The 26,278-nt window shown below is 50.7% G+C and overlaps 2 protein-coding genes across 3 annotated transcripts in view; one reads left to right on the top strand and one right to left on the bottom strand.

The window, feature by feature from the left end:
- The window catches only part of GART (phosphoribosylglycinamide formyltransferase, phosphoribosylglycinamide synthetase, phosphoribosylaminoimidazole synthetase), a 40,340-nt gene extending 16,673 nt beyond the window's left edge, over positions 1–23,667 (top strand). For both annotated transcript variants that reach the window (XM_074533294.1, XM_074533290.1), the window contains 16 exons: positions 2,184–2,309; positions 3,380–3,467; positions 3,848–3,933; positions 4,501–4,669; positions 5,180–5,411; positions 9,542–9,636; positions 10,596–10,705; positions 11,348–11,546; positions 12,579–12,827; positions 13,129–13,281; positions 14,508–14,711; positions 14,974–15,105; positions 15,633–15,763; positions 17,470–17,611; positions 20,140–20,255; positions 22,322–23,667. In XM_074533294.1, coding sequence (XP_074389395.1) covers positions 2,184–2,309; positions 3,380–3,467; positions 3,848–3,933; positions 4,501–4,669; positions 5,180–5,411; positions 9,542–9,636; positions 10,596–10,705; positions 11,348–11,546; positions 12,579–12,827; positions 13,129–13,281; positions 14,508–14,711; positions 14,974–15,105; positions 15,633–15,763; positions 17,470–17,611; positions 20,140–20,255; positions 22,322–22,504 — 2,415 coding nt within the window. In that variant the 3' untranslated portion in view covers positions 22,505–23,667. The remainder of the gene's footprint in view (positions 1–2,183; positions 2,310–3,379; positions 3,468–3,847; positions 3,934–4,500; positions 4,670–5,179; positions 5,412–9,541; positions 9,637–10,595; positions 10,706–11,347; positions 11,547–12,578; positions 12,828–13,128; positions 13,282–14,507; positions 14,712–14,973; positions 15,106–15,632; positions 15,764–17,469; positions 17,612–20,139; positions 20,256–22,321) is intronic.
- Positions 23,220–26,278, bottom strand: part of LOC102071268 (trifunctional purine biosynthetic protein adenosine-3-like) — a 33,149-nt gene continuing 30,090 nt past the window's right edge. The window contains exons 21-22 of the mRNA XM_074533279.1: positions 25,861–25,976; positions 23,220–25,557 (exon numbers count right to left, since the gene is read on the bottom strand). Of these exons, the coding sequence (XP_074389380.1) occupies positions 25,279–25,557; positions 25,861–25,976 (395 nt within the window). The 3' untranslated portion in view covers positions 23,220–25,278. The remainder of the gene's footprint in view (positions 25,558–25,860; positions 25,977–26,278) is intronic.

Genomic DNA, 26,278 nt, shown 5'->3' on the forward strand with positions numbered 1-26,278 from the left:
TCCGCCACTTCCTTCCTTCCTTCCGCCACTTCCTTCCTTCCTTCCGCCACTTCCTTCCGCCACTTCCTTCCGCCACTTCCTTCCGCCACTTCCTTCCGCCACTTCCTTCCGCCACTTCCTTCCGCCACTTCCTTCCTTCCTTCCTTCCGCCACTTCCTTCCGCCACTTCCTTCCTTCCGCCACTTCCTTCCGCCACTTCCTTCCGCCACTTCCTTCCGCCACTTCCTTCCTTCCGCCACTTCCTTCCTTCCGCCACTTCCTTCCGCCACTTCCTTCCGCCACTTCCTTCCGCCACTTCCTTCCGCCACTTCCTTCCGCCACTTCCTTCCGCCACTTCCTTCCTTCCTTCCTTCCGCCACTTCCTTCCGCCACTTCCTTCCTTCCGCCACTTCCTTCCGCCACTTCCTTCCGCCACTTCCTTCCGCCACTTCCTTCCTTCCGCCACTTCCTTCCTTCCGCCACTTCCTTCCGCCACTTCCTTCCGCCACTTCCTTCCGCCACTTCCTTCCTTCCGCCACTTCCTTCCTTCCGCCACTTCCTTCCGCCACTTCCTTCCGCCACTTCCTTCCGCCACTTCCTTCCGCCACTTCCTTCCTTCCTTCCGCCACTTCCTTCCGCCACTTCCTTCCGCCACTTCCTTCCTTCCTTCCTTCCTTCCGCCACTTCCTTCCGCCACTTCCTTCCTTCCTTCCTTCCTTCCGCCACTTCCTTCCACCACTTCCTTCCTTCCGCCACTTCCTTCCTTCCTTCCTTCCTTCCTTCCTTCCTTCCTTCCTTCCTTCCTTCCTTCCTTCCTTCCTTCCTTCCTTCCTTCCTTCCTTCCTTCCTTCCTTCCTTCCTTCCTTCCGCCACTTCCTTCCGCCACTTCCTTCCGCCACTTCCTTCCGCCACTTCCTTCCGCCACTTCCTTCCGCCACTTCCGCCACTTCCTTCCGCCACTTCCTTCCGCCACTTCCTTCCGCCACTTCCTTCCTTCCTTCCTTCCGCCACTTCCTTCCGCCACTTCCTTCCTTCCGCCACTTCCTTCCGCCACTTCCTTCCGCCACTTCCTTCCGCCACTTCCTTCCTTCCGCCACTTCCTTCCGCCACTTCCGCCACTTCCGCCACTTCCGCCACTTCCTTCCGCCACTTCCTTCCGCCACTTCCTTCCGCCACTTCCTTCCTTCCTTCCTTCCTTCCTTCCTTCCTTCCTTCCTTCCTTCCTTCCTTCCTTCCTTCCTTCCTTCCTTCCTTCCTTCCTTCCTTCCTTCCTTCCTTCCTTCCTTCCGCCACTTCCTTCCTTCCGCCACTTCCTTCCTTCCGCCACTTCCTTCCTTCCGCCACTTCCTTCCTTCCTTCCTTCCTTCCTTCCTTCCTTCCTTCCTTCCTTCCTTCCTTCCGCCACTTCCTTCCTTCCGCCACTTCCTTCCTTCCGCCACTTCCTTCCTTCCGCCACTTCCTTCCTTCCTTCCTTCCTTCCTTCCTTCCTTCCTTCCTTCCTTCCTTCCTTCCTTCCTTCCTTCCTTCCTTCCTTCCTTCCTTCCTTCCTTCCTTCCTTCCTTCCTTCCTTCCTTCCTTCCTTCCTTCCTTCCGCCACTTCCTTCCTTCCTTCCTTCCTTCCGCCACTTCCTTCCGCCACTTCCTTCCTTCCTTCCGCCACTTCCTTCCTTCCTTCCGCCACTTCCTTCCTTCCTTCCGCCACTTCCTTCCTTCCTTCCTTCCTTCCTTCCTTCCTTCCTTCCTTCCTTCCTTCCTTCCTTCCTTCCTTCCTTCCTTCCTTCCTTCCTTCCTTCCTTCCTTCCTTCCTTCCTTCCTTCCTTCCTTCCTTCCTTCCTTCCTTCCTTCCTTCCTTCCTTCCTCCCTCCCTCCCTCCCTCCCTCCCTCCCTCGCAAGGGCTGGGAGGGGAAAGGAAAGAGTCATTTCCATCATGCAGTATTTTAATTATTCTTTTTAAAACCTTTTGAGTGTTTCTTTTCAGTGCAACTGCTTGGTGGAATAATTTTTCTAGGTTTTATTGATTTCTGAAGGAAGGTCACACAAAACGAGTCCCTGCTTCCTGAGGAAAAGCCAAATGCTTTGAACCCCATCACTTATTTTATCAGGGAGGCAGAGTTTATCCTCTTCAATATCCCTTTGTCACACTGAAAATAAATTCTAATTGCACTTTACCCATGTCAGGAATTTACCTGTTGTCCATGTTTCAGTGCCTGTGTTTCAGTGACGGTGTCACCATCGCCCCCATGCCCCCAGCCCAGGACCACAAGAGGCTGATGGATGGAGATGAGGGCCCCAACACAGGAGGGATGGGAGCTTATTCCCCAGCTCCTCAGGTGAGGAGGGGCTGATGAGGAAGGGGAGAGGGGCTGGGAGGGGATGTTTCACTGCAGAGGAGCAGGAGGGATGGGCTCTGCTGGATGGAAACTGCTGCCCCAAGCAGCCATGGCCAAGTCAATGCCCAGCTCCAAAACTTCTCAAAAGGGTGTCTACACTGAACTACCTGGGATTCTGTTGAAGTGAAGGGAGACGACCCATCTTCCTTGATCAGCATCGACTCCGATTTATTGATCAAACCAGGCACCTTTTATAACAGTGTTAATTCACTTCATGCATATTGCAAAATCTGAGCTCCCGATAGGCTGTAGAGAAAACTTCAACTCCTCCTTTTGTTTACAATACCTGAGGTTTGTTTACTGAAACCAAGATCAGTGTTCTCACCATGATATGAAAAGTTCTCAAAACCTTCATATCTGTTCCCAGAATGACCATCTGTTCCCAGAGCAGCCAAGGACAGAATATTTGCTTGTTTTTGAGGAAACGGTCTGAGAATCTTGTTGTTTATATAAAAGGTGGCTGAGAACCTTAATTATTTACAGAATCAAGCCTGGGAACTGCTGCTCTACAGCTGCCTTTTATTTTTCCCTTAGCTGAGTACCTTCATGGCCTCTTTCTTTAAGCCATGTTTGAACCAGGCTCTCCACAGGATTCCAAAGCAGGCAGTGTTATTTCTGCAACCTTGTGTCTGATTGGGATTTAAGTTAGGAAATGCTGCTCATCAGAACCAAGGGCCTACAGCCACAGTCCTGCTTTGTGCCAGACAAACCTCATGGTGAATTTGGGCTGTGGCTTAAAGTACATGAAATGCTGCTCATCAGAACCAAGGGCCTAAAGCCACAGTTCTGCTTTGTGCCAGACAAAGCTCATGGTGAATTTTGGCTGTGGCTTAAGGTAGTTTGAGGTTTGTTTGATAGGGAACTTCTGTTGGCAGAAATAGAGAGAAAAACCTTCTTAGCTTTCCATTGGAGCGAGCAAGAGACCATCCAAGAATTCTGCTTGGCTCTTAAGAACACAAAGCCAAGCCCTCCCTTTTTACAGACACTGGTTTGCAATCCTTTTTTATCAGATTTCTAAAGATTTGCTGCAGAAGATCAGAGAGACTGTTCTTCAGAAGACTGTTGATGGCATGAGGAAAGAAGGAGTCCCCTATGTGGGTATGTACAAGACTTTGGGATTTTTAATCATAACGAAAACAACCTTTTGTTTTGCTTTTTCCTCTTTGTATCCTGACACACTGGAGGTTAAGGGGAAACAACTTGGATTTATGAGGAGCTGGGTTTGGTACCAGCCTTGATTCAGGGTCCATGGAAATCAGCAGAGGTCATGAACAGGGAATAATTCCTCAACTGAGGAGGAGCAGAAAGGAAAATGTTCCAAAATAAGCTGTAAAATTGTGACAACTATTTCTGCCTGATTTATTGTTACCATTTCTCAAATTCACTGAGCACGGGTGGCAGCCTTTTAAACCCTGTTACCAACAGATTCAAAACAAGTGAGTTCCTGAGAGATCTTTATGTCTCATGCTTTGTTCCAGGTGTGCTTTATGCTGGATTAATGCTCACCAAAGATGGGCCTAAAGTTCTGGAGTTTAACTGCAGATTTGGTGACCCAGAGTGCCAGGTGAGTTATTTTGTACAATTTGACATTATGGGAGGAATAAAATCTGTGACCATCTACCACTGTTGTTAACCAGATTTGGGGTGAATAATCAGAATTTTAAATCACCAAGATTTAAAACGTTTGGGTTGTTTTTTCAAGGCAGAAGGTCTGTAAGGAAATTGTTCCATTCGAGAGAGGATTTCAGTAGGCTGGACTCAAATCTGGGCTTTGCAAAGGTCAGCTTGAGAAGAGCTCAGCACTTCCCTGTCCTTTCTGGAATGGATTCTGGATTTTTCCTTGCTCCCTGTTGACAAGTGGAACAACACTCTTAATTTCTATTCTTCAGAACAAATGAGGTTCTTTGTCCCCACCCTTTCCTCTCCATATGTAGCAATTCCTTTACCCACAGAAATTCTCTGCAAGGATGAGTATTTTTAAGATTATCTCTCAGATGATCCACTGCATGCCTGATGTGTGAAAGTACAATATGTGGGCATGTTTACTTCTGCATTTTCAGCTGCATTGGTGTCTTTCCAAGGCCAGGGAAGGCAATGACCCCTTTTGATGTGCTGCTGTGTGTTCCTGCAGGTGATTCTGCCCCTGCTCAGGAGTGACCTGTACGAGGTGATGCAGGCCGTGCTCAGCAGGAAGCTGGCCAGCTCCATGCCAGCCTGGAGAGAGGACAGTGCAGCTGTCACTGTGGTCATGGCCAGCCAGGGCTACCCAGGGACCTATCCCAAGGGCTTGGAAATAACAGGTAAATGGAGCACAGGAGCTGCAGGAGCCTCATTGCCCCCCAGCCTCCCCCTGTTCTCTGCTGCTGCAAGAAGGAACTGGAACTGAGATTCACAGAAACCCTGGTCCTGGGTCAGCAGGAGCAGCTGGATTTTCACACATCGCAGGTTATTTTGGTGTATTTTCAGTTCTCCACACTGTTATTTGATATTGGCACAGCATTGATGTTTAATTCCTGCTGCAGCCAGGTGGTTGTGATCAGGGTTTTGAGTCACGTTGGTGCTGATGTTTGTCACTGAGGCATAAAACCCCAGCTGCAATCAGATGTTGTGTGCCACATCCCTGAGCGCACAGCTAGGCTTTTCTCTCCTCCAGAGAGGTATTTTTTACAGATTTATTCCCATTTTTACAGATTGACTCCCATTTCCCAGCAGCATCACCCTGGCTTTGCCCGTGGCTTTCGGGCAGAAAGCGTTCGGTCCCTCACTGAGAGCGTTCTAACCCACAGCTGATGTTTCTCACCCACCCACAGGGCTCGCCAAGGCCAGGCAGCTGGGGCTGGAGGTGTTCCACGCTGGCACAGCCCTGAGGGACGGCAGGGTGCTCACCAGTGGGGGCAGAGTGCTCACGGTCACGGCCATCAGGGAGGACCTGCCCACGGCGCTGCAGGCCGCCAACCTGGGCGTGGCTGCCATCCACTTCCAGGGCGCCATCTTCAGGAGGGACATTGGCCACCGGGCCATTGCCTTCCTCAGGCAATCCAGGTAGATATTCCCACTCCCTGACATGGCAGTAACAGGGGTCAAAAGGATCTAAGCACATCCCTGGGTGATATTAATAAGTTCGAACCCCATCCATGTACTCACCGTCAGCAAGACCAGCCAAGGCAGGAATATTTTAAATGCCTGATGTTCTTACTCTCCTGAATCTGAGTTAAACTACAGTGACAAGCACAGAGGAGTGATCTGTGTTGCTGCAGTTGTTAGGCCTGGTTTAGGGAAAGTCAACTTCTGCTTCTTGGGCCTTGGATCACAGATTTGCTCTGGGTATGTTTTGGATCACAGCTTTTGCTCTGGGTTTGTCTTGTCCAGAAGTCTGATATTCAATATCATGAAATGAAAAATCATGTAATATCATGAAATGAAAAATCATTTAATATCATGAAATGAAAAATCATGTAATATCATGAAATGTGGTCCCAGCCCCAACCTGCCAGAGCTCCAGGAGCATTTGAACAGTTCCCCAGGGATGCCCAGGGTGGGTTTTTGGGGTGTCTGTGCAGGGTCAGGGCTTGGACTGCTTGATTCCTGTGGGTCCCTTCCAGCTCAGGAGATTCTGGGATTTTATATGTTAACAAAATTCAGGCTGGCTTACTGGTTTTTTTTTAGCTTTTAGAAATGGTTAAAATCACCTTGAACCCCCCACCTTGTTGGGATTTACATTTTACTGGCACAGCTGCCTAACACCAGGGTAGGATTCATCCCTTCTTTCCATTCTCATCCCTTTAATTGGCTCAGTATTTACTGTAAGACTCTGGAGATCATATGGGTGTGGGTTTGTTTGTTTTTTTTTAATAGTAGGGAGTCTTGTTGCCTCTTTAATGCTCCTGAAAGCTTCTTGTAGTTTTTAAACTCATTTTTACCTAATAAGAAACTGCTCTGCTCCAATGAGCTCCCAACGTGTCTTTTCCCAAGGGGTTTTTTGGTAGGCTGGGAAACACATCAGTGTCAGTTCTGTTGCTGCTGGCAGTGTATCCTGATCAGCATTTTGTAAAATTATCATCAATAAACTTCCTAAAAGAACAAGGGTGTTGGCATTTAGTCTTCTTTCTCTCTCAAGTGCTGTGCATCTGTTGACAAGGTGGAATTGGGATTTGTAGCAGGGAAAGGAGCCCCAGGCTCCTTTTTTATTGCGTTTAAAGATGGGATTTTAGTTCATGTAGTTATTAGGGTGGATAGTTTGAGCACTTTGATTGTGCTTAAGGTAAGGAATACGGCTGCAGTTATTATGGTGTATAGGTAGAAGTTAAGGAGGGTGAGTTTGGGGTTGTAGATGATGATGATTGCTATTCAGCCTAGGTGGGAGATAGAGGAGAAGGCTAGGATTTTTCGGATTTGTGTTTGATTGAGGCCTATTCATCCTCCAAGGGCTGTTGAGAAGATGGCCAGGGTAGTTAATAGTGTGGGGTTGAGTGAGGGGGAGGTTATGTAGAGCAGTGTGATTGGGGGGAGTTTCATGAGAGTGGACAAGAGGAGGCTGGTAGTGAGGGGCAAAATAGCAGATCAGTGAGGCGAGAGGAGGCTCTGGGAGCAGCTCCCTGCCAGTGCTCATTCCCTCCAGCCCTGGAATGGCTGCCTGGAGATCCCTCCTGCACAGGGAGGCTCCAGGGGCTGCTGCAGGCACCCAGAACCCCAGGCTGGGCTGGCTTAGGAAGGACCTTAAAGCTCATCCATGGCAGGGACACCTTCCCCTCTCCAGGCTGCCCCAAGCCCCAGAGCCCCCTCTGGACTCAGTGGGGAAGGGAATTGGCTCTGGAATCAGGACCCAGCTCCTCTTGGCAGCCTGGCAGGCTCCAGTCCTGAGGCATTTCACCTCAGGAAAACAGCCAGAATGCTTCATGAAAAGTATTCCAGGAGATTTAAAGAACTAAAGATTCAAGGCAAAAAAAAAAAAATTAACAAATTTGAAATACTCCTAAAAACATGGTGCAAATCTGGTGGACATTTATCATATTCAGACTGAAAGGAGCTGGCTTTGATCTCTGGTTGTTGCAGGCCAATATTTCCTTGAGTCTTATTCACAGCCTGAGCAGCTGCCTGTGGTGATTCTTGTCTTCCTGCCAGTTTTTGGGCAGGGTGTGCTGGGAGTGCAGACACCTTTGGATTTTCCTGGCAACGCTTCTCCTGGGCCAGTTCTTCTGGCACTTGAAGTCTTTATCAATTCCAGATATTCCAGCAATGATCTTCACCACAGAAATACCTTTGATCCTAAAAAAAACCCTCCCACATCTTAAAATAAGATTCAATAGGCAGAGTACAAAAATATTTACTGCATTTAGTGCAATTGTAGGCATTTGTGTCTGTCTCTGGCTTTTTCAGTGTTTGCTGAATTCTTGACCTGGTTCCTGAGGTGGGTTTTGTGGATTAACTGAATTTTTTTGTTCAGCTGAGTTAATTCTAAATGGGTTTCAGTTGTTTTGTTGTATTTGTCCTTGTTAATCAACACCCTTAGAATTGAAACTTCCAGGCTGAATCCCACGCATAGGAGAGAGAAAACAGGGATGGATCTAAAATAGGGATGCACCTGGTCCATGCCACTGACAGCCTGGGAATAACAACTGCTCAGCTGGCACGAGCCTGAGTGCTTGCTGCAGTGAACAGTCATGAAATGCCTGTCCCCAGAATGGAAAGGTCCTTCTGTAAACATGAGCTGGTGTCCCCAGGGAGCTGTGGGGACACACAGGGGACACCAGTTTGTACCAGGGTGTTGATCTTGCATAAACCCCACCCAGCGCTCACAGACATCTCCTCTGGGTTCCTGAGCCTTAGGAGCCTGGGTCTTTTGAAGGAAATATATTTTATATTCTTTATTGAAAGCCCATGGAAGTAAGAGAGGCAGGGCTGCTTCTGAGGTGGGATCAGTGCAGTGACACCTTAGAGCAGCAGCTGGAAAAGCCTGGAAGGGTCCTGGGGGTTATTGATTCACCTTGGGGGTGGAAAAGGGACTTGAGCTCAGCCCTGCTCTGACCCAGCCATGCATTTCTGTGCTTGGTTTGGATTGGATTGGTTTGGTTTGGATTGGTTTGGTTTGGATTGGTTTGGATGGGTTTGGATGGGTTTGGATTGGTTTGGATTGGTTTGGTTTGGTTTGGTTTGGTTTGATTTGGATTGGTTAGGTTTGGTTTGGTTTGGTTCGGTTTGGTTTGGTTTGGTTTGGTTCAGTTCGGTTTGGTTTGGTTCAGTTTGGTTTGGTTTGGATTGGATTGGATTGGTTTGGTTTGGATTGGTTTGGTTTGGTTTGGATTGGATTGGATTGGATTGGTTCGGTTTGGATTGGTTTGGATTGGATTGGATTGGTTTGGTTTGGATTGGATTGGATTGGATTGGATTGGATTGGATTGGATTGGTTTGGATTGGATTGGTTTGGTTTGGATTGGATTGGATTGGATTGGTTTGGTTTGGTTTGGATTGGATTGGTTTGGATTGGATTGGTTTGGATTGGTTTGGTTTGGATTGGATTGGTTTGGTTTGGTTTGGATTGGATTGGATTGGATTGGTTTGGTTTGGATTGGATTGGATTGGATTGGATTGGATTGGATTGGATTGGTTTGGTTTGGATTGGATTGGTTTGGTTCAGTTCGGTTCGGTTTGGTTTGGATTGGTTTGGTTTGGTTTGGTTTGGATTGGATTGGATTGGATTGGTTTGGTTTGGATTGGTTTGGTTTGGTTTGGATTGGTTTGGATTGGTTTGGATTGGTTTGGTTCAGTTCGGTTCAGTTCAGTTTGGTTTGGTTCAGTTCAGAGCTTTCCCACCGACACCTCAAGGCCTGGAGGTGGCCCTCAGAGCTCTGGGCAGGGGACAGGGTGGGGATCAGTCACAGCTGGGACTCCATGGCTTCTATGGATTCAAACCCTGCAACATCACATCTGTGCTGCTGTTTTACCTTGGCAGGGGTTTGGCTGTTGGGTTTATTTTGGGATTTGGCTGTGTGATCCCAATGCTCTGCTAGCATCTTCAAAACTCTGGAATTATCCCCCTGCTGCTCCTGGCAGTGCTCCTCAGGCAGCAGGAGGGGATTCTGCACAGTTCCCCCGCCCAGGGATGTACAGAAGTAAATTTTATTTGCAAATACATGCAGTGATCAGCTGCCATCCCATCTGTCCCCACTCTGCAGAGGCCTGACCTACAAGAACAGTGGGGTGGACATTGAAGCTGGGAACACTCTGGTGCAGAAGATCAAACCCTTTGCTGCAGCCACATCCAGGTCAGGTAAGACCAGAACCTTCTGCTCCTGCTCTGGTCACTGCTTTCACTCAGGTTTACCAGTTGATTTTGATAAAAAGCTCATCTTTATGTGCCCTGCCTGTTTCTAGGTGACAAAAGAAAGCCTGTGGTAAGCAAATGGCAGTGATTTTATTGCAAATGCACAACTTCTAACCCCCACATGGCTCCAAACTCCACCTCCTGAATGCCAGGAGCGTTACAGAGCACAGTTCAGCACTGTGTAAGGATAAATGCAAGCAAAAATTTCACCATTAAGTACTGAGTTGGATTCCATGGATTATTATTTCTTGCACAGTGAACTCCATCATTTGGGGGGGTGAATGTTTAGACAGGTTATGAGATGTAGAATGCCTGAGGTAGATGTGGAACCCACCTCTTTTGCTCAGCTGAATCACCATTGATTCATCCTTGGGTTTGGGGCTCAGGCACATCTTGCTCTAGCAAATTCTTGGAGTTCTTCAGACAGATTTAAAATATTCATTTATTTAAAATATTCATTTATTTTAAATATTCATTTATTTAAAATATTCATTTATGGAATAGCCCTTTTATTTCAAATGACCTGAGAACCTTCTAATGAAGTCAGGTGTACATAGAGGGGAAAATATAGATTATCTCACACCAGTACAACCATCTTACCACAATTCCTCCTGTGTTTCAGAGAAACCTTAGTGCAAGGGGGAAATCTCTCATTTACAGGAATTACTGACTGCTCAGTCACAAAGTTGGGGATTTTTAGGCTTAGGCTAATGATGAATTAAAAAGGCAAAGCCAACCTAAGCAGATTAGGAGCTCCTGAGTGAAAAGGTTCTAAATGGCAGAGAAAAGTTTCCTGGTGACAAAGCAAAGCCGCGTTGGCAAACCTTGCAGAGAATTTGTGCTGGAGATGCTGGGGAAGCCCCTGGGAGTAAAGCTGGGCTGTTTCTCCTTTCCCTGGCTGGCAGGCTGCAATGCAGAGCTCGGAGGCTTTGCTGGGCTCTTTGACCTGAAGGCAGCTGGTTACAGAGATCCCATCCTGGTGTCTGGAACTGACGGCGTCGGCACCAAACTCAAGGTAAGGTGGGAATCCACCCAAAGGGGGAAAAACAGCACAGCAGGGAAAAGGGTCTGTCACAAAATAGCAGCTGTGCTGGAAAAATGCCTATTGGTCTTTCTAAAGAAGGGGATGGACACTGAAATTGCCCTTCTTCAGGCAAGAGAATGAAATACCTGTAAATAGCCAGATATGCTGATATCTGATACTATCAACTGACATGATAACATCAACTATCAGAAGTTGATATGATAATATCATCAGTAAATATCAGAAGTTGATAAGATGCCTAAAGTAACTGGGTTTAAAATATTAAGAATGTAACCAGGAATCTTGTTTCACAAAAGCAGCATCTCCACCCTCAAAAACGATTAATTGATGGGGAAAAACATTTAATCCCAGGTTTGCTGTTGTGTTAGGGCTGCAAGGAAACCCTTTTGCAGCACAGTTTCCTTCTCAGTACCTCTTGGATCTGCCAGTGGAGACAGGAATAATTCCTGAAGAGAGTTAGGAGAGGACAACAAACAAAGCTGCTGCTCAAAGAGCACCTGGAGGGATTTTGGCCCATTGCTCCCAGACTCTGCTCCTGATTTCAGTCCCTTGCAGAGCCGGCCTGTGCTCCGGGGGCCCAGAGCTGATCCCAGGCTTCTCATTGTTTTGCAGATTGCTCAGGAGTGCCAGAAACACGACACCATTGGGCAGGACCTGGTGGCCATGTGTGTCAATGACATCCTGGCCCAGGGGGCTGAGCCCCTCTTCTTCCTGGATTATTTTGCCTGCGGCAGACTCGACGTGGACGTGGCCCAGGGCGTCATTGCAGGAATTGCTGATGCCTGCAAGAAAGCTGGATGTGCTCTTTTGGGTAGGAACACTTCTCAGGGGGACCTGAGAAACCTTCTGCAAGGTCTTGTAGTTGGTTTGAGTGTGGTTGGTTTCCTACTCTGTGGAAGAATCTGGCAGGAGGAAAAAAGCAAAGTGGTTCCATGTCTTTGCTTTCAGGGAACTCGATGTGGATCACAGTGGAAGGAGACAGTGCTTTAAAAGTTTAGGTTAAATTTAGATTAGGTTTAGGTACAGATTTAAGTTAGATGTTGAGAAAAAGTTCTGTCTTTTTTTCCAAATTTTAGCGAAGTTAGGAACACAAGTCCTTTCTCAGTGGGTGTCATTTTGGGTCTGTTTATAAGCTTTGAACAAGAGGCTCTTTATGCCCTGGTTGACTTTTTTCCTGCATGAACTGTTGGTCAGCTTTATGTTTGTTTTAAGGTGTTCTCTGCATTTATCAAACATAATCACCCCATTCATGCTGCAGCAAGGTCTGTGCTAGGTGAGACCTTGTGATGAAACCACCAAAATGTCAAGATTTTATCTCCAGTTCAAGATTTTCAAACCCCACAGGCCTTTCTGCAAGAGCTGAACCTTCAGCTCAACAAATTTAACTCATAACCCCCCTGACAGTGAGGGGGTGAGGGCTCATCTCTTGCCTGGTTTTGCACAATTAATTGTGGATTTAAGTGGTGGGTGGCCAAGCAGTTCTCCATCCTCCATTTGATCCAGCCCTCATTAATACAGCTGAAACACCAGGACTGAAAAAAGCAGGGGAAGCTGGAGCACAGGGCAGGGAGGGCAAAGTGGGAAGAGGAGAGGAAAAGGCAGGATTTTACCCAGAGCAGCTAGGGCTGCCCCTGGACCTCAAGGCCAGGTTGGGCACCGGGGCTGGAGCAGCCTGGGACAGTGGGAGCTGTCCCTGCCTGGGTGCAATGAGATCAGCTTTAAAACCCCTTCCAACCCAAACCAGGGATGAGATGATTTAAAATCCCTTCCAAGCCAAGCCATTGTGGGATTCCATGATCAAAGGCAGGCTGTTTCAGCCCCTCTCTGCTGTTCTGGTCCTCAGGAGGAGAAACGGCCGAGATGCCGGGGATGTATCCGCCCGGCGAGTACGACCTGGCCGGCTTTGCCGTGGGGGCCGTGGAGAGAGGGCAGATGCTGCCCCAGCTGGACAGGATCACTGAGGGGGACGTGGTCATTGGGGTGGCATCTTCTGGGGTCCACAGCAACGGCTTCAGCCTCGTCAGGAAGATCGTGGAGAAGTCGTCCCTGGATTTCTCCTCCCGCGTCGGGGTTGCCGGGGACCAGACTCTGGGTACTGCTTCCTCCTGAGCTTCCTCCCAGCTGGGCCTTTGAAACTTTTCTCAGGCACAAAAAAGGAAATCATTCCATCTTTAGCATGTTTTCATCTTTTTCTTTTCCTGGGAGTCACGTGTGCAGGGAAGAAACAAAGGGAGGGGGAATAAATAATTAATTGTGGGCTAAAATTACAAAGGTAGAACTTTGTGTTTCTCTCTAGTACAATGCTCATTACTTTCCAAACTGCTGTTTTGAAATTCCCCCCGTTTTGTACTGATTCCCATTTCTCCCCATGCTTTTCCCTCTGCCCTGGGCAGGAGAGCTGCTGCTGACCCCAACCAAGCTCTACAGCAAGAGCCTGCTGCCCGTGCTGCGCTCGGGCCACGTCAAAGCCTACGCCCACATCACCGGAGGGGGCCTGCTGGAAAACATCCCCAGGGTCCTCCCAGGCTCCCTGGGCGTCGTTCTAGGTGAGAGAGAAGGAAAGCTGTGGAAAATTCCCCACCTTACTGTGCCATGCTGTGGCCACAGCAGCTGATGTGTGCTGTAGGAGCTGGACGTGTCTGTCTAGAAATGTTTGAGTTTTTCCTTGTACCTGAACCAGAGCCAGTCAAAACAGCCAGTGTTTCCTTTGTGGTGGAAAGGCTGCTCCCCATTGAATTCCTTCCCCTGGGGGTGTTTGGGATTGGATTTCATAGGACACTTGCAAAAAGAAAACAGCCCTACCAGCATTCCCAAGTCAGCTGCACCATTTGCAATTCCCTACGAAATTATTGCTAATTAAATGATACTCATGAAGTTTTCAGTTAGCATCCAGAGGTGGTTGTGAGCTCAGGGACAGCTCCTGCTGTTTGGCTTCATCAATCCTCAGCACTCTCCCCTCAGGTGTGCTGGAAAGATTTCACTGCTGGGGAAGGTGAGGCATGGAGGGGGAAAGGGCTGGCACAGGTTGTGAGAGCTCACGGGGTTGTACAATAAAACAAGGAATTAATAGTGAGTTCTGAACTCAAGAACTGCACATGAATCATTTTCCACTTGTCCACTGATAAATATTTATGTGTATGTGCACCCCTGCTCTGGAGCCAGGCTGGAGAGCTGGGAATGTTCAGCTTGGAGAGGAGAAGCTGCAGAGAGAGCTCAGAGCCCCTGGCAGGGCCTGAGGGGCTCCAGGAGAGCTGCAGAGGGACTGGGGACAAGGATGGAGGGACAGCACCCAGGGAATGGCTTCAAAGTAGGATTTGATGGCATCTTGGCAATGAGGAATTGTTCCCTGGCAGGGTGGGCAGGCCCTGGCACAGGGTGCCCAGAGCAGCTGGGGCTGCCCCTGCATCCCTGGCAGTGCCCAAGGCCAGGCTGGACACTGGGGACAGTGGGAGGTGTCCCTGCCATGGCAGGGGTGGGATGGGACAATATGTAAGATCCCTCCCAACCCAAAGCATTCTGTGATTCCATGCATCTGTAGAAATTGGGATAGAACCATTTTCAAAGAGAACATGACAGGAAAAAAATAAATTTCCTGTCCTTGGAATTGCTTTCCAGTGCTTTGTCCAGAAGCATTTTTGTGCTGCTGGAAGTCATCCTCACATGGTCGGAACTGGGGCAGAGGGGGATTTTTGTGACAGATTTTAACACCCCAATAATTGTAGTCCATTGGCAGCAATTCCCACTCTTGATCTGTATTTCCCATTCCCTTCAGATGCTCTCACGTGGAAGATCCCTGAAATCTTCTGCTGGCTGCACAAGGAAGGGAACCTCTCTGAGGAGGAGATGGCTCGGACCTTCAACTGTGGGCTGGGGGCAGTGCTGGTGGTGCAGAAGGAGATGGCCCAGCAGGTGCTCGGGGACATCCAGGGACACGAGACCGCCTGGACCGTCGGCAGGGTGGTGTCCCTGCAGAAAGGTTACTGCAGCTTGCTCTGCCCTGGGGGAAATCAGCAGCAATGAGAAGCAGAGGGAAATTCCCTGGTCTGGGAGTCTTCATGAGGTGAAAACCTCTGCACTGGCACCTCCCTGACTTTTTTGTGGGGGTATTGAACTGATTATCAATTATTATTATTAGAGTTCGTTAATCTCTTCCATGGGTGCTTTTCTCCTCTCTCTGTTTCTCCCTGTACTGACACTTTGTTTTGCTGGTTTTTGGGTTTTTCCTTGTGCCTGCTCAGGCTCTGACAGCGTTAAAGTCCTCAATCTGCATCGGGCCCTGCAAGCAAACAGGTCCCTGTGTGTGCAGAGCCACATCCAGGGCAAGATCCAGGCAGGCAAAATGAAGGTTGCTGTCCTCATCTCTGGAACAGGTGAGTGCTGCTCTTTGCTGCAGAGGGGAATTCAGCTTGGATTTAAAGTCCCTGCAGTTCTCCATGGGCACTCTGGTAGGTTCTGGCAGGCAGGGGAGATGCTGTGCTTGGATTGATGGCAGTCACAAACCTCTTTTAACCTCTGCTGCAAACTGGGTTCAGTTTATCCCCAAACCTCTGCAGGTGCCCAGATTCAGGCTCCCACTCTGCCCTGTAGGAACAGCAGCATCATTTCACAGATGGAGCAGAAGTTCTTCTTGCCATGTACAACTCCATCTATTCTATTTCCAGTGTCCCCAATCACTAAGGCCACCAATCCAGTGCTATCCATTACAGTTTCCAAGTGCAGCTGCCAGGAAAGGCCTTCAGCTGTCTGAATCAGCTCCCAGCAAATCAATTAAAAAAGGATCAAAGTTTCATCAGGGCTGTTTGGTTTGGTCTCCCCCTCAGTGCTGCTTATTTAAAGCCTCTTCCAGCTGTTCCCTCTATTTATTCTCGGGATCCCTGAGTTATTCTCTCTCTGCCAGGCACAAACCTGGAAGCCCTCATCAACAGCACAAAGAAAGACACCAGCTATGCACAGATAGTTCTGGTTATCTCCAACAAACCTGGCGTGGAGGGGCTGAGGAAAGCTGAGAGAGCTGGGATTCCTACAAGGGTGAGCATTTCCTTTTGTAATAGCCACCACTGGCTGGGACTGCAGCAGGAAGGTGCTGATGAGTGTTATGAGCTGATAGGGAGCCTTGGCTTTTCTTTCTTGGTCTGTTGTGAACTTGTGACAGCAAAATCCTTCCTTTTCTCCTTCTCTGCCAGCAGTCCTGATGCTTTGGGGACAGTTGTTGCTTTAAACCAGCATAAAACTTTCAGTTACAGCTTAAACTTTCTCAATTGCTTGACTGTAGGGCATTGACACTGAAGCACCAATCTATTTTATGCAAATTTAATTTTAAAATGACCTGGTGGTTCATTTGAATGGAATAGAGAGGTCACACAGTGGGGCCTCCCTCTGCCTCCCTGGTATTGCCTCAGGCTCCCCAGGAATCATTCCCAGGGCTCCCTGAGCTTCCCTGGGTTTTGTGTGCCTTCCCTTTGTGTGGCAGATCTGAAATGATCCTGTTGGCACTTAGAAACCTTTTGCAGTCACTGTTCCCTGCTGAATGCAGACCCAGGGAAATTGGGGCCCAGACTTTGCTCCGTTATTGGTGCTGGGATCTGTGCTGGTGCTGCAGCTCCTCCTTGGGAGGGCACAGAGGGCACGAGGGAAATGTGAAGAACAAACAGAGAATCACAGACTGGCCTGGCTGGGAAAGGACCTGAACACCCATCCAGTGCCAGCCCAGGGTTTCTATCAGGGAAAAACCAGTGTGGGAGAGCTGATGGCTTGGGCTTCAGCTGTGGACTGAGGGGTGGGACAGGCACAGGGGCAGAGGCTGGTGCAGCCCAGGGCTGGGCTGGGCTCTGTGCCTGCTGTCCCTGTCCCCTGAGCAGCCCTGGCTTTTCCCAAACCACCCCTGTGACTCTGGTGGCCTTTGACAGGGGCTTCTGTTGAAGAATGGGTGCTCTAAGTTAGGTAATGGTCCCTTATCCTGCTTAAATCAGGGGATCTGTCCTGGGTGGAAAACACAGCTCAGGCTGGAGAGCTGGGGGGGCTCACCTGGAGAAGGGAGAGCTCAGAGCCCCTGGCAGGGCCTGAAGAGCTCCAAGAGAGCTGCAGAGGGACTAGGGACAAGGATGCAGGGACAGCACCCAGGGAATGGCTGCCAGTGCCAGAGGGCAGGGCTGGGTGGGATCTGGGCAATGAGGAATTGTTCCCTGGCAGGGTGGGCAGGCCCTGGCACAGGGTGCCCAGAGCAGCTGGGGCTGCCCCTGCATCCCTGGCAGTGCCCAAGGCCAGGCTGGACACTGGGGACAGTGGGAGGTGTCCCTGCCATGGCAGGGGTCGCACTGAGTGGAATTTAAGGTCCCTTCCCACCCAAACCAGTCTGGGATTCTGGCATTCCATCATTATGGGGTAGGGGCTGGGTTAGGAGTTTTGAGCAGCCTTTTTTCCAAGCTTTTCTGGTGCAGTTTTTGCCACAATTCAACTGCTTATGACTGCCAGAGGCCTCAAAGTGGGGGAAATCTTTGGAAGACTTCAGGATGGCTTAAAGCCCTGCACTTGTAGGGTGCTCCATGGATCACCAAATCCATGTAGGGTGCTCCATGGGGTTGAGAGCCGTGGGCTTATCAAGCCCAACGTGTTTGTCCCACTGCTCCCTGTGTGTGGGGAGGAGCACAGGCTGCACTGTGTCTGTCAGCTGGGCACTGAGGGGCTGTTCTTCCTCTGGAACTGCCAGCACATCCCTGTTCTGTGCTTGGTGCCAGGTGGTGGAGCACACGAGGTACCAGAGCCGCGCCGAGTTCGACAGCGCCGTGGACAAGGTCCTGGAGGAGTTCTCGGTGGAGCTGATCTGCCTGGCCGGCTTCATGCGCATCCTCTCGGGGCCTTTTGTCAAGAAATGGGAAGGTGAGCACAGCTGGGGGCTGTGCATGGGCACCGGGGCATGGCAGAGGTTGTCACCAGGAAAAAGAGAGGCCACCAGATCCAACACAGAGATGTTCGAGGTCCCCTTCCAACCCTGCCATCCTGGGGTTCTGTGAAATGAAACCCTTCCCATCTTGTAAGGAAAAGGATGAGAGGGAAAGGCAGTGCACCTGTGCAGAGCCTGAAGGAAGCCAAGGGCAAACACAGGTCTGGCAGTCTTTGATTTCTTAGAAAATATCTTTTAAAAGGCTGTGAAGGCTTTGTGCCTCTGCACGCAGGAGGGGCTGGCAGAGGTAAGCACCCAGCCACTGAGATTCCTTCCCCTGACAGAGGAACTGCTCTGGGTCCTTGTAAAACCACCAAGCTGGGCAGCATTTTGCAGTAAAACCACCAAACTGGGCAGCATTTTGCATTAAACCACCAAGCTGGGCAGCATTTTGCAGTTCTGGGTAAGAAGCCCTGGCCAGTCCCAGGAGCTGCCTGAGTCCATGGTGGGTGTTCCACAGGCAGATCCAGGCTGTGCTTGCTCAGAATGTTCACAGTGTCTCTTTTAGTTTTCCAGCTCTCTGAGGGGCTGGGGACACCTTCAGGGCCTGCTCTCCTTGCCCAGCTGTTCCTTTTCTCTCCTCCTGTGTTTTCCAGGAGTCCTGAGCACACAGAGCAGCTGCTGCTTGCTCTGCTTTGGGCCAGGGTTACCTAAACCTACCCAAAACAGGGACAGCCTGCTCAGCCTCTGCCTTGCAGCTTTCACTGCTCTTTGGTGACTTTTGTGTTCCCCTGGGTGTGCCAGCAACATTTCACACCTGAACTTCTTTTCAAACCTCTCTTTAGAATCAGGAGAGCAAAGCAGGCGCTCCTGAGAGGCCTTGCTGTGGTTTTGGAGCTGTCAGGTGAAGCCAGTCAGGTGAATTGGTTTTGTTTGTCTCCACTCAGGGCCCAGAGATGGAAGTGCCTGTGCTGTGGGCAGCTGCCAGGAGGGGACAGAATCTCTCACTGCAAGGGATGGCTTTGGAGCAGTCTCTGTAGAGGACAGAACAGAACTTCCTCTAGTGCAGAACCTTGTGCAAATAAAGGATTTTAGTGCCTTCTCATTCAGGGACAGAGCACTGATCCTTGTCCTGCACAGTGCAGGATTTGCTTTACCTGCATGACTGTGTGACAGAAAAGTAAAGACTTTTTCCAGACAGAAGAGTTAAACTAAAAAGTTAGTTAATGAGTTAAATGAGTTAAACTCATTTTTTAAATGTCCAGAACTGGACTGAGCTTGAAAACCTGAGCTGGGACCACGAGATGTGAGCTCAGACCTTGAGCTCAGCTCAGGGAGCTGGGCCAGCTGCAGGACCATGTCCTGGCCATGTCTGGCCACTGATCCCCAGAATTATCCAGGAAGAATCAATTCCTGCTGCTGCTTTGCTCAAAGCTGCTCCTTTTGCTTTCTCTCACAGTCACAAGGACACTGAGTGGGAGTTATGAAATTCCTTCTTGCGAAACAGCCCTGAAGTGTGAATTATGGCTGTTAACAAAGGACAGGTCAAAGTGTCAATTGTGAGTGTTAACAAAGCACAGCTGGAAGCAGAACCAAACAAACCCAAGCAAGCAGGAGCCCACATCCCATTCTGATGGGAAATGGAGGCAGAGGAGCAGGGAGGTGTCTCCAGCCCACTGTCCCTGAAACCTTCCGGGCTCAAGCTGCAGGGAGGGAGATGCTGATGCTTAAAAAGGGTTTTATTTAGATATAAATAATATCTCTCTATCTGAGACGCTGGTGGACATCAGATAAGACATTTGCCTTCTGTAACTTGCCCAGATCTCCAGGGGCAGGGAGTCCCCAAGGTGCTGCCAGAAAGAGAGAAGAGTAGAATGGAGATTACAGAAAGAATTAAATAAAATAATGGTAATAGGAACACTGGAGCAAAGGAGGCTCAGGGGCCCTCGTGGCTCTGCACAAGGCCCTGCCAGGAGGGCACAGCCGGGGGGGTCGGGCTCTGCTCCCAGGGAACAGGGACAGGAGCAGAGGGAGCGGCCTCAGGCTGGGCCAGGGCAGGCTCAGCTGGGACAGCAGCAGCAATTTGCCCATGGAAAGGGAGCTCAGGCCTTGGCAGGGGCTGCCCAGGGAGCTTTGCAGTGCCCATCCCTGCAGGTGTGCCCTGGAGGTGGCACTGAGTGCTCTGGGCTGGGCACAAGGTGGGCACAGCTGGCACTGCATGGGCTGGCAGGGCTGTGCCAGCACCAGGGATTTGGGATCAAAGAAGGACAAGGTGCTGAGGGAAGGGACAGCTGCATCAGCCAATTAGCATTATTAATCCCTGGGGGTGTGTTCAGCCATTCATTGTAACTGCACTCTGCTAATTCAGACACAGACTCCGCAGCACCTGGGGCTGGCCGGCTGCTGGCATCTTCAAAGCTTGTGAAAAATCCTTTTCACCAAAGATTTTGTTCCTCTGTTCGTTGTGGCCCTTTGAGCAGTGTAAAAGTGCTGAAAGCCAATAACCTCAGCTCTGCTTTCGCAGGGAAAATCCTGAACATCCACCCGTCCCTGCTGCCGTCCTTCAAGGGAGCGCACGCGCACAAGCTGGTGCTGCAGGCCGGGGTCAGGGTCACGGGCTGCACCGTGCACTTCGTGGCTGTGAGTACCCCTGCTGCCCTGCATGCTGCCCTGTGAACATCTGCACCTCTGCATCCTCCCCTGTGAACATCTACTGCCCCTCTGCATCCTCCCCTGTGAACATCTGCACCTCTGCATCCTCCCCTGTGAACATCTGCCCCTCTGCATGCTGCCCTGTGAACATCTACTGCAGCTGCTGCCCCTGCATGCTCCCCTGTGAACATCTGCATCTCTGTATCCTCCCCTTTGAATATCTGCACCTCCTGCCCCTCTGCATCCTCCCCTGTGAACATCTGCCCCTCTGCATGCTCCCCTGTGAACATCTACTGCCCCTCTGCATCCTCCCCTGTGAACATCTGCTGCACCTCTGAAATCCTTCACTTTGAACATCTGCCCCTCTGTATCCTCCCCTGTGAACATCTGCACCTCCCTGGCTCTCTGAAATCCTCCCCTGTGAACATCTGCACCTCCCTGGTTCTCTGAAATCCTTCACTTTGCACATCTGCACCTCCCTGGCTCTCTGCATCCTCCCCTTTGCACATCTGCACCTCCTGCCCCTCTGAAATCCTTCACTTTGAACATCTGCACCTCCTGCCCCTCTGAAATCCTCTCCTTTGAACATCTGCAGCTCCTACCCCTCTGAAATCCTCTCCTTTGAACATCTGCACCTCCCTGCCCCTCTGCAATCCTCCCCTTTGAACATTCTCACCTCAGAGCCTGCTGGGAGCACCCCAAACCCTCGTGTTTGATCTCCTGCCCTCTGTGTTCAGAGCTTTGTATCCAGAGGAGGTGGAGATTTTATTGTGACCACACAGTGCTGTAGTTTGCTGGCTCTGGAGAAGGAATGGAAATGGATAATTTGTCCAGGAGTTGAAGCTTTCCCTAAGGGAACGTCTTCCCTAAGCATCCCACTGCTGCCTTCCACCCACTGGAGTGGGGGAATAGTTAATGTAGGGCCTTGGCTGAGCCAAAGCTTTGTTAAACATGGCCCAAACTTCCTGGGTTTTACCCTAAACCTGCCTTGTTTCTTGCTCTCAAGAAAAAGAAAAAAAATAGAAACAAACAAACAAAAACCCCACTGGAAATGGCACAGGATTTGTTAAGGAGTGACCTGATGTTTGTGGGAACAGAGAAAAACTTGACAATTTATGTTGGTCAGACCCTAAGTAAAGAAAGAGCAGAGATCTCTCAGCTTCAGAGCCACGTTTTTTCAGGCCAGGGATCATTGGTTCCCTTTTGGTCACTGCTCAGGGTTCAAAGGTCTCTCCTTTGGCTCTCCTCTCCCTCTGCTGCTGCAATCTGTCTCAGCATTTTTGCTTTCCCTTGGAAAAAGAGAGTGGAATTGTCAGCGCTCAAACCCACAGAATCACAGGGATTATATGCAGTGCTTTTTATGAAGAGCTCTGGGTGTCAGGGGTACATTCAACCCAAATCTGACTCCAGCCATACATCCAAAATGATCCTGTTTTATACTCTATCGTTACATAACTTTCATGTTAATTATTAAACTCATATTGTTCTATTGTATACATCAATTTAGCCCCTCTCTGAATTTCCAACATAGTTTCTCATTATTCTTCTGATGGTTATATAATAATTACATTTAATTACTAAACAATCATCACATCTAACAATTCTATAATTTATCATACTGCTTACGCAGGTGCAGTTGATCTGGGAAAGCACAAAGCCCAACATTTTACATTCTATCTTTAACTTTTTCCAGGGCTCCACTATCAGAATCACTTTTCCCAATAGATGGGAAAATGACATTCTTCTCTCTATGCCATGACTTGGTGTTTCTCTGTGTGGCAGCTGCTGAGGAACAACCCCTGCCCTGCAGGGAAGATCTGTCCTGGCTCTGTGCAGCCCTTGGCTCATTCCCCCTCTGACTGAATGTCCTGCCAGCCCAGCCCCTGCTGTCCCCGGGCTTTTCTGGGATAGAACTGTTGCTCCCTGCTGTTCTGCCTCCCTCCTGCTCTCTCTGAACCCTTCCCAGAGCACAGCCAGCCCCAGCCCCTGCTCTCCCCATCCCACCAGCCCGAACCCCGAGGCAGCCCAGGCTGACCTTGCCGTGTCTGCTGCAGGAGGAGGTGGATGCCGGGGCCATCATCTTCCAGGAGGCGGTGCCGGTGAAGCTGGGGGACACGGAGGCCACGCTGGCCGAGCGGGTGAAGGAGGCCGAGCACCGCGCCTTCCCCGCCGCGCTGCAGCTGGTGGCCAGCGGCGCCGTGCGCGTGGGCGAGGCGGGCAAGATCTACTGGAAATAGAGCTGGGCCTGGCACGGGCTCTGCCCCTCACGGTTCAAGGTTCAAATCCCAGGAAAGCCACCAGTGGGAATTTGGGGGCTGTTCCCAGAGGGTGCAGCAATGGCTCCTGTAAGTGCTTCCTCATTTTAATCGCTTCCTTGGCCAACAGTTTGGTTCTCTCAGTCGCCTTCCTGACAACCCCAGTGCAGCCAGGTGGGTCTGAGCAGCCCTGGGGTGGGCTGGAGACAACACTGGAGACCCTTCCATGCAAAATCACAGTCTGGGAAGTGCACAAGCCTTTGTCACGTGGCTGTCTCCAGCATTGGGATTAACTTCCACTCGTGCCAGGTGGGGAATGTGGTGAATCTCCAGCTGTGAATCTCCAGCTGTGAATCTCCAGCTGTTTTCCAGCCATCGGAGCTGTTCCCTAACAGGGACCCTCCCTGTGCTGGGAAGTGCTGCTGAGGGAAACTGCAATGGAAGAGACAGACAAAGGCAGAACCCTCCACTCTAGAAACCTCATCAGACCAGGAAAAACTGGCCTCCCAAACACCAACTATTGGATTTTTCTCCATTTGCTGCCTGGTTTGATGGTGGCCCAGCCCCTTGACACACCCTGTCATTTCCAAACCTGAACCTGCTGTCCATCAGATGCCAGCAGCATTCAGTGTCTGCTGCCCCCTTTTTCTGCAGCATCCCCATGTGAATTCCCACAAATTCCCATCAGATTCAGGGGTTTATTTTTTTACATGAGTAGAAAGATCAGACACAAAACACGTCCTTGGCTTGTGAAACATTCCTCAGGAATTCTGAAGTGCCTTTATTCTGGAACCAGCATTTTCACCTGCAATAACACTGAGGGACACCCAGGAATTATGAACATTTGGAAAACAATCGGGGTTTTTGTGCAGCTCAACACTTGTGGTTTTCTTTTAGTAGTTTCATATAGTTATGAAACCATTTTAATGTTCTTACTGAAAGGATCAGGTTTCCCACACACAGAGCAGATGAGGTGGTTTGGAGCTCCCCTTAAACACAGATTCAGAGAAATCTGATTTTGAATCAGAGAAAGCGGATTGTATTCTGGGCTCTGATGTCCTGATGGTACTCCCATGTTGGCATATTCTCCTTTGGGATTTGAAATAAAGCCTAATAAATTAAATAAAAAATTCTATCTACAAGTATTTCCTTGGAATTGATTCCCAGGGCTGCTGGGGGGAGGAGGGAAGGGGCTGTACATGGTGTGGGGGCTGTGGGGCAGTGGGGAGGTCACAGCTCCAGCCAGGGAAGGCAGAGGAAATAAAGACGTGGAGGGGTGAAATCAGTGCCTGTGCAGGGAATCAATGTCACATTATTGATCAGAGCAGCTGATCACTGCAGAGAGGGCAACAGAGAGCTGGCCCAAATCCAATATCCACCTCCATCACAGGCACCTTGGTCCAGATTGCCATGTGAGCCTGATGTGAAATGGGAGGGACCCCAAATCCCACCCAGTGCCAGCCCTGCCATTGCAGGGACACCTCCCACTGTCCCCAGTGCCCAGCCTGGCCTTGGGCACTGCCAGGGATGCAGGGGCAGCCCCAGCTGCTCTGGGCACCCTGTGCCAGGGCCTGCCCACCCTGCCAGGGAACAATTCCTCATTGCCCAGATCCCACCCAGCCCTGCCCTCTGGCACTGGCAGCCATTCCCTGGGTGCTGTCCCTCCATCCTTGTCCCCAGTCCCTCTGCAGCTCTCCTGGAGCCCTTCAGGCCCTGCCAGGGGCTCTGAGCTCTCCCTGCAGCTTCTCCTCTCCAGGTGAGCCCCCCCAGCTCTCCCAGCCTGGCTGCAGAGGAGCTCCAGCCCTGGAGCAGCTCTGTGGCTCCTGTGGGCTCTCTCCAGCAGCTCCATGACTTTGTTGTCCCAGCAGCAGGTCCTGTTTGGGGTTACTCTGGGAAGTTCCCACTGCTCTGCCACAGAAATGGATTCCTGGGAAGGATGAATTCCCCTTGGAAACACCAGATCAGTTTTACAGCTCAAGCTCCGTCCATGTAAAACATTTTCTCTTTTACAAGTTGAAAAACGGAACGAAGGAATTCCAAACCTGAAAAGCCAACCTGGCTCCCACCATGGATTTTCCAAGGGGGTGTAATGAAAGGTGTGATCTCAGGGAAAAGGCTTGGGAAGGGAAACCTGGGATACTGAGACATCCAAGAGAAGCACATGAAGGAGAAGGGAAGAGGAGGGAAAACAAGCTGAGGCCGAGCCCCTCAAGGACCCACCCAGAGCCCCTTGGGGACCTACCCAGAGCCCCTCAAGGGTCCTGTCCTCCCCAGAGCCCCTCAGGGACCGGCCCAGAGCTTTCCCTTGGAAAAAGAAGGTGGAATAATTGAATCCCTGAAGGATCTGCCGAGAGCCCCTCAAGGGACCCTCCCGGAACCCCTCAGGGACCTGCCCAGAGCCCTTCAGGATCCGGCCCAAAACCTCTCAGAGACCTCCCCAGAGCCCCTCAAGGGTCTGCCCAGAGCTTTCCCTTGGAAAAAGAGGGTGGAATAACTGAAGGGCGCCCAGAGCCCCTCAGGGACCGGCCCAGAGCCCCTCAGGGATATGCCCAGAGCCCTCAGCTCCTGGCCAGGGCCCCTCAAGGATCTGTCTAGAGCCCCTCAGGGACCGGCCCAGAGCCCTTTGGGGAACCCGCCCGGAGCCCCTCAGGGTCTTCCCCAGAGCCCCTCAGGGATCCACCCAGAGCCCTTGAGGGACCTCCCCAGAGCCCCTCAGGGACCTCCCCGGAGCCCCTCAGGGATCCACCCAGAGCCCCTCAGGGACCTCCCCAGCGCCCCTCGCGTTCCGGCGGCTCCTCGGCAGAGGCCGCTCCGCGTCCCTGCTCCTCCTGCGGGCTCAGGCTCTGGCTCTGCCGCCTCCAGCACGTTCTTCCGTGGGCTCCCAGCCATGCGGCCCCGCTGGCCACGAGCTGCAGGGCCAGGGGGAAGGCCCTGAGCTCGGCCTCCTGCAGCCGCTCGCCCAGCGCTGCCTCCGTGTCCCCCGGCCCCGCGGGCAGCGGCTCCCGGCGGATGGCGGCGCCGGCGCCCGGCTCCTCCTGCGGGCACAGAGCGAGGGAGGCCCGGGCAGCACCGGGGAAGGGGCCGGGGGTATACGGGAAGAAAGGATTTCTTCTCTTGGGAGGAGGAGAAATGGGAGAATCCCACCCCAAAATGCAAGGGAGGAAGACAGGGCTTCAAGCAACTCCAAATCTTCCTGGTTTTTACTGGTAACAATCCCAAGGTTCTCACCCCTTCCCACACCTGTTACCTCTGCCTGTTTCTGCCCCCAGAAAGAAAAGGAAAAAAGCAAATTCCTAATTTCCAAATTTTGCTAATTTCCCAGTTTTGAGGCCACTCACCAGGACGAAATGCACGGTGCATCCTGTGACTTTGAACCCACTTTCCAGGGGCTCTTGCTGGGCATTCCCATCCTTGGTGAGTGGAAAGAGCGATGGTGAAGCATTCAAAATTTTCCCTGGGCATTAGTGTGAGAGGAGAAAAAAAAAAAAGGAAAAAAAAAGATAATTTGAACCGAATTTCCTTAAAAATAAAATGAGGTGTGATCATCAGTCCAAACCCTGAGCAGTACGGAAGGAATTCTGCTCTTCCAAGAGCACACGTGCAGCAAAATTACCAAAGGAGCCTGTCCAGGCTGTCAGTGAGTAACTCCTGAGCAAGGCCTCAGGAGCTGGCACTCACTCACTGCTCACCCCTCACTCACTCAGGGCACATACAGAGCTGTGTCAGGGTGTGCAGGACACCACAGGAGGCAGAAAT

This window comes from Zonotrichia albicollis, chromosome 2 (assembly GCF_047830755.1).
Source record: "Zonotrichia albicollis isolate bZonAlb1 chromosome 2, bZonAlb1.hap1, whole genome shotgun sequence".
NCBI classification, from domain to species: Eukaryota; Metazoa; Chordata; class Aves; order Passeriformes; family Passerellidae; genus Zonotrichia; species Zonotrichia albicollis.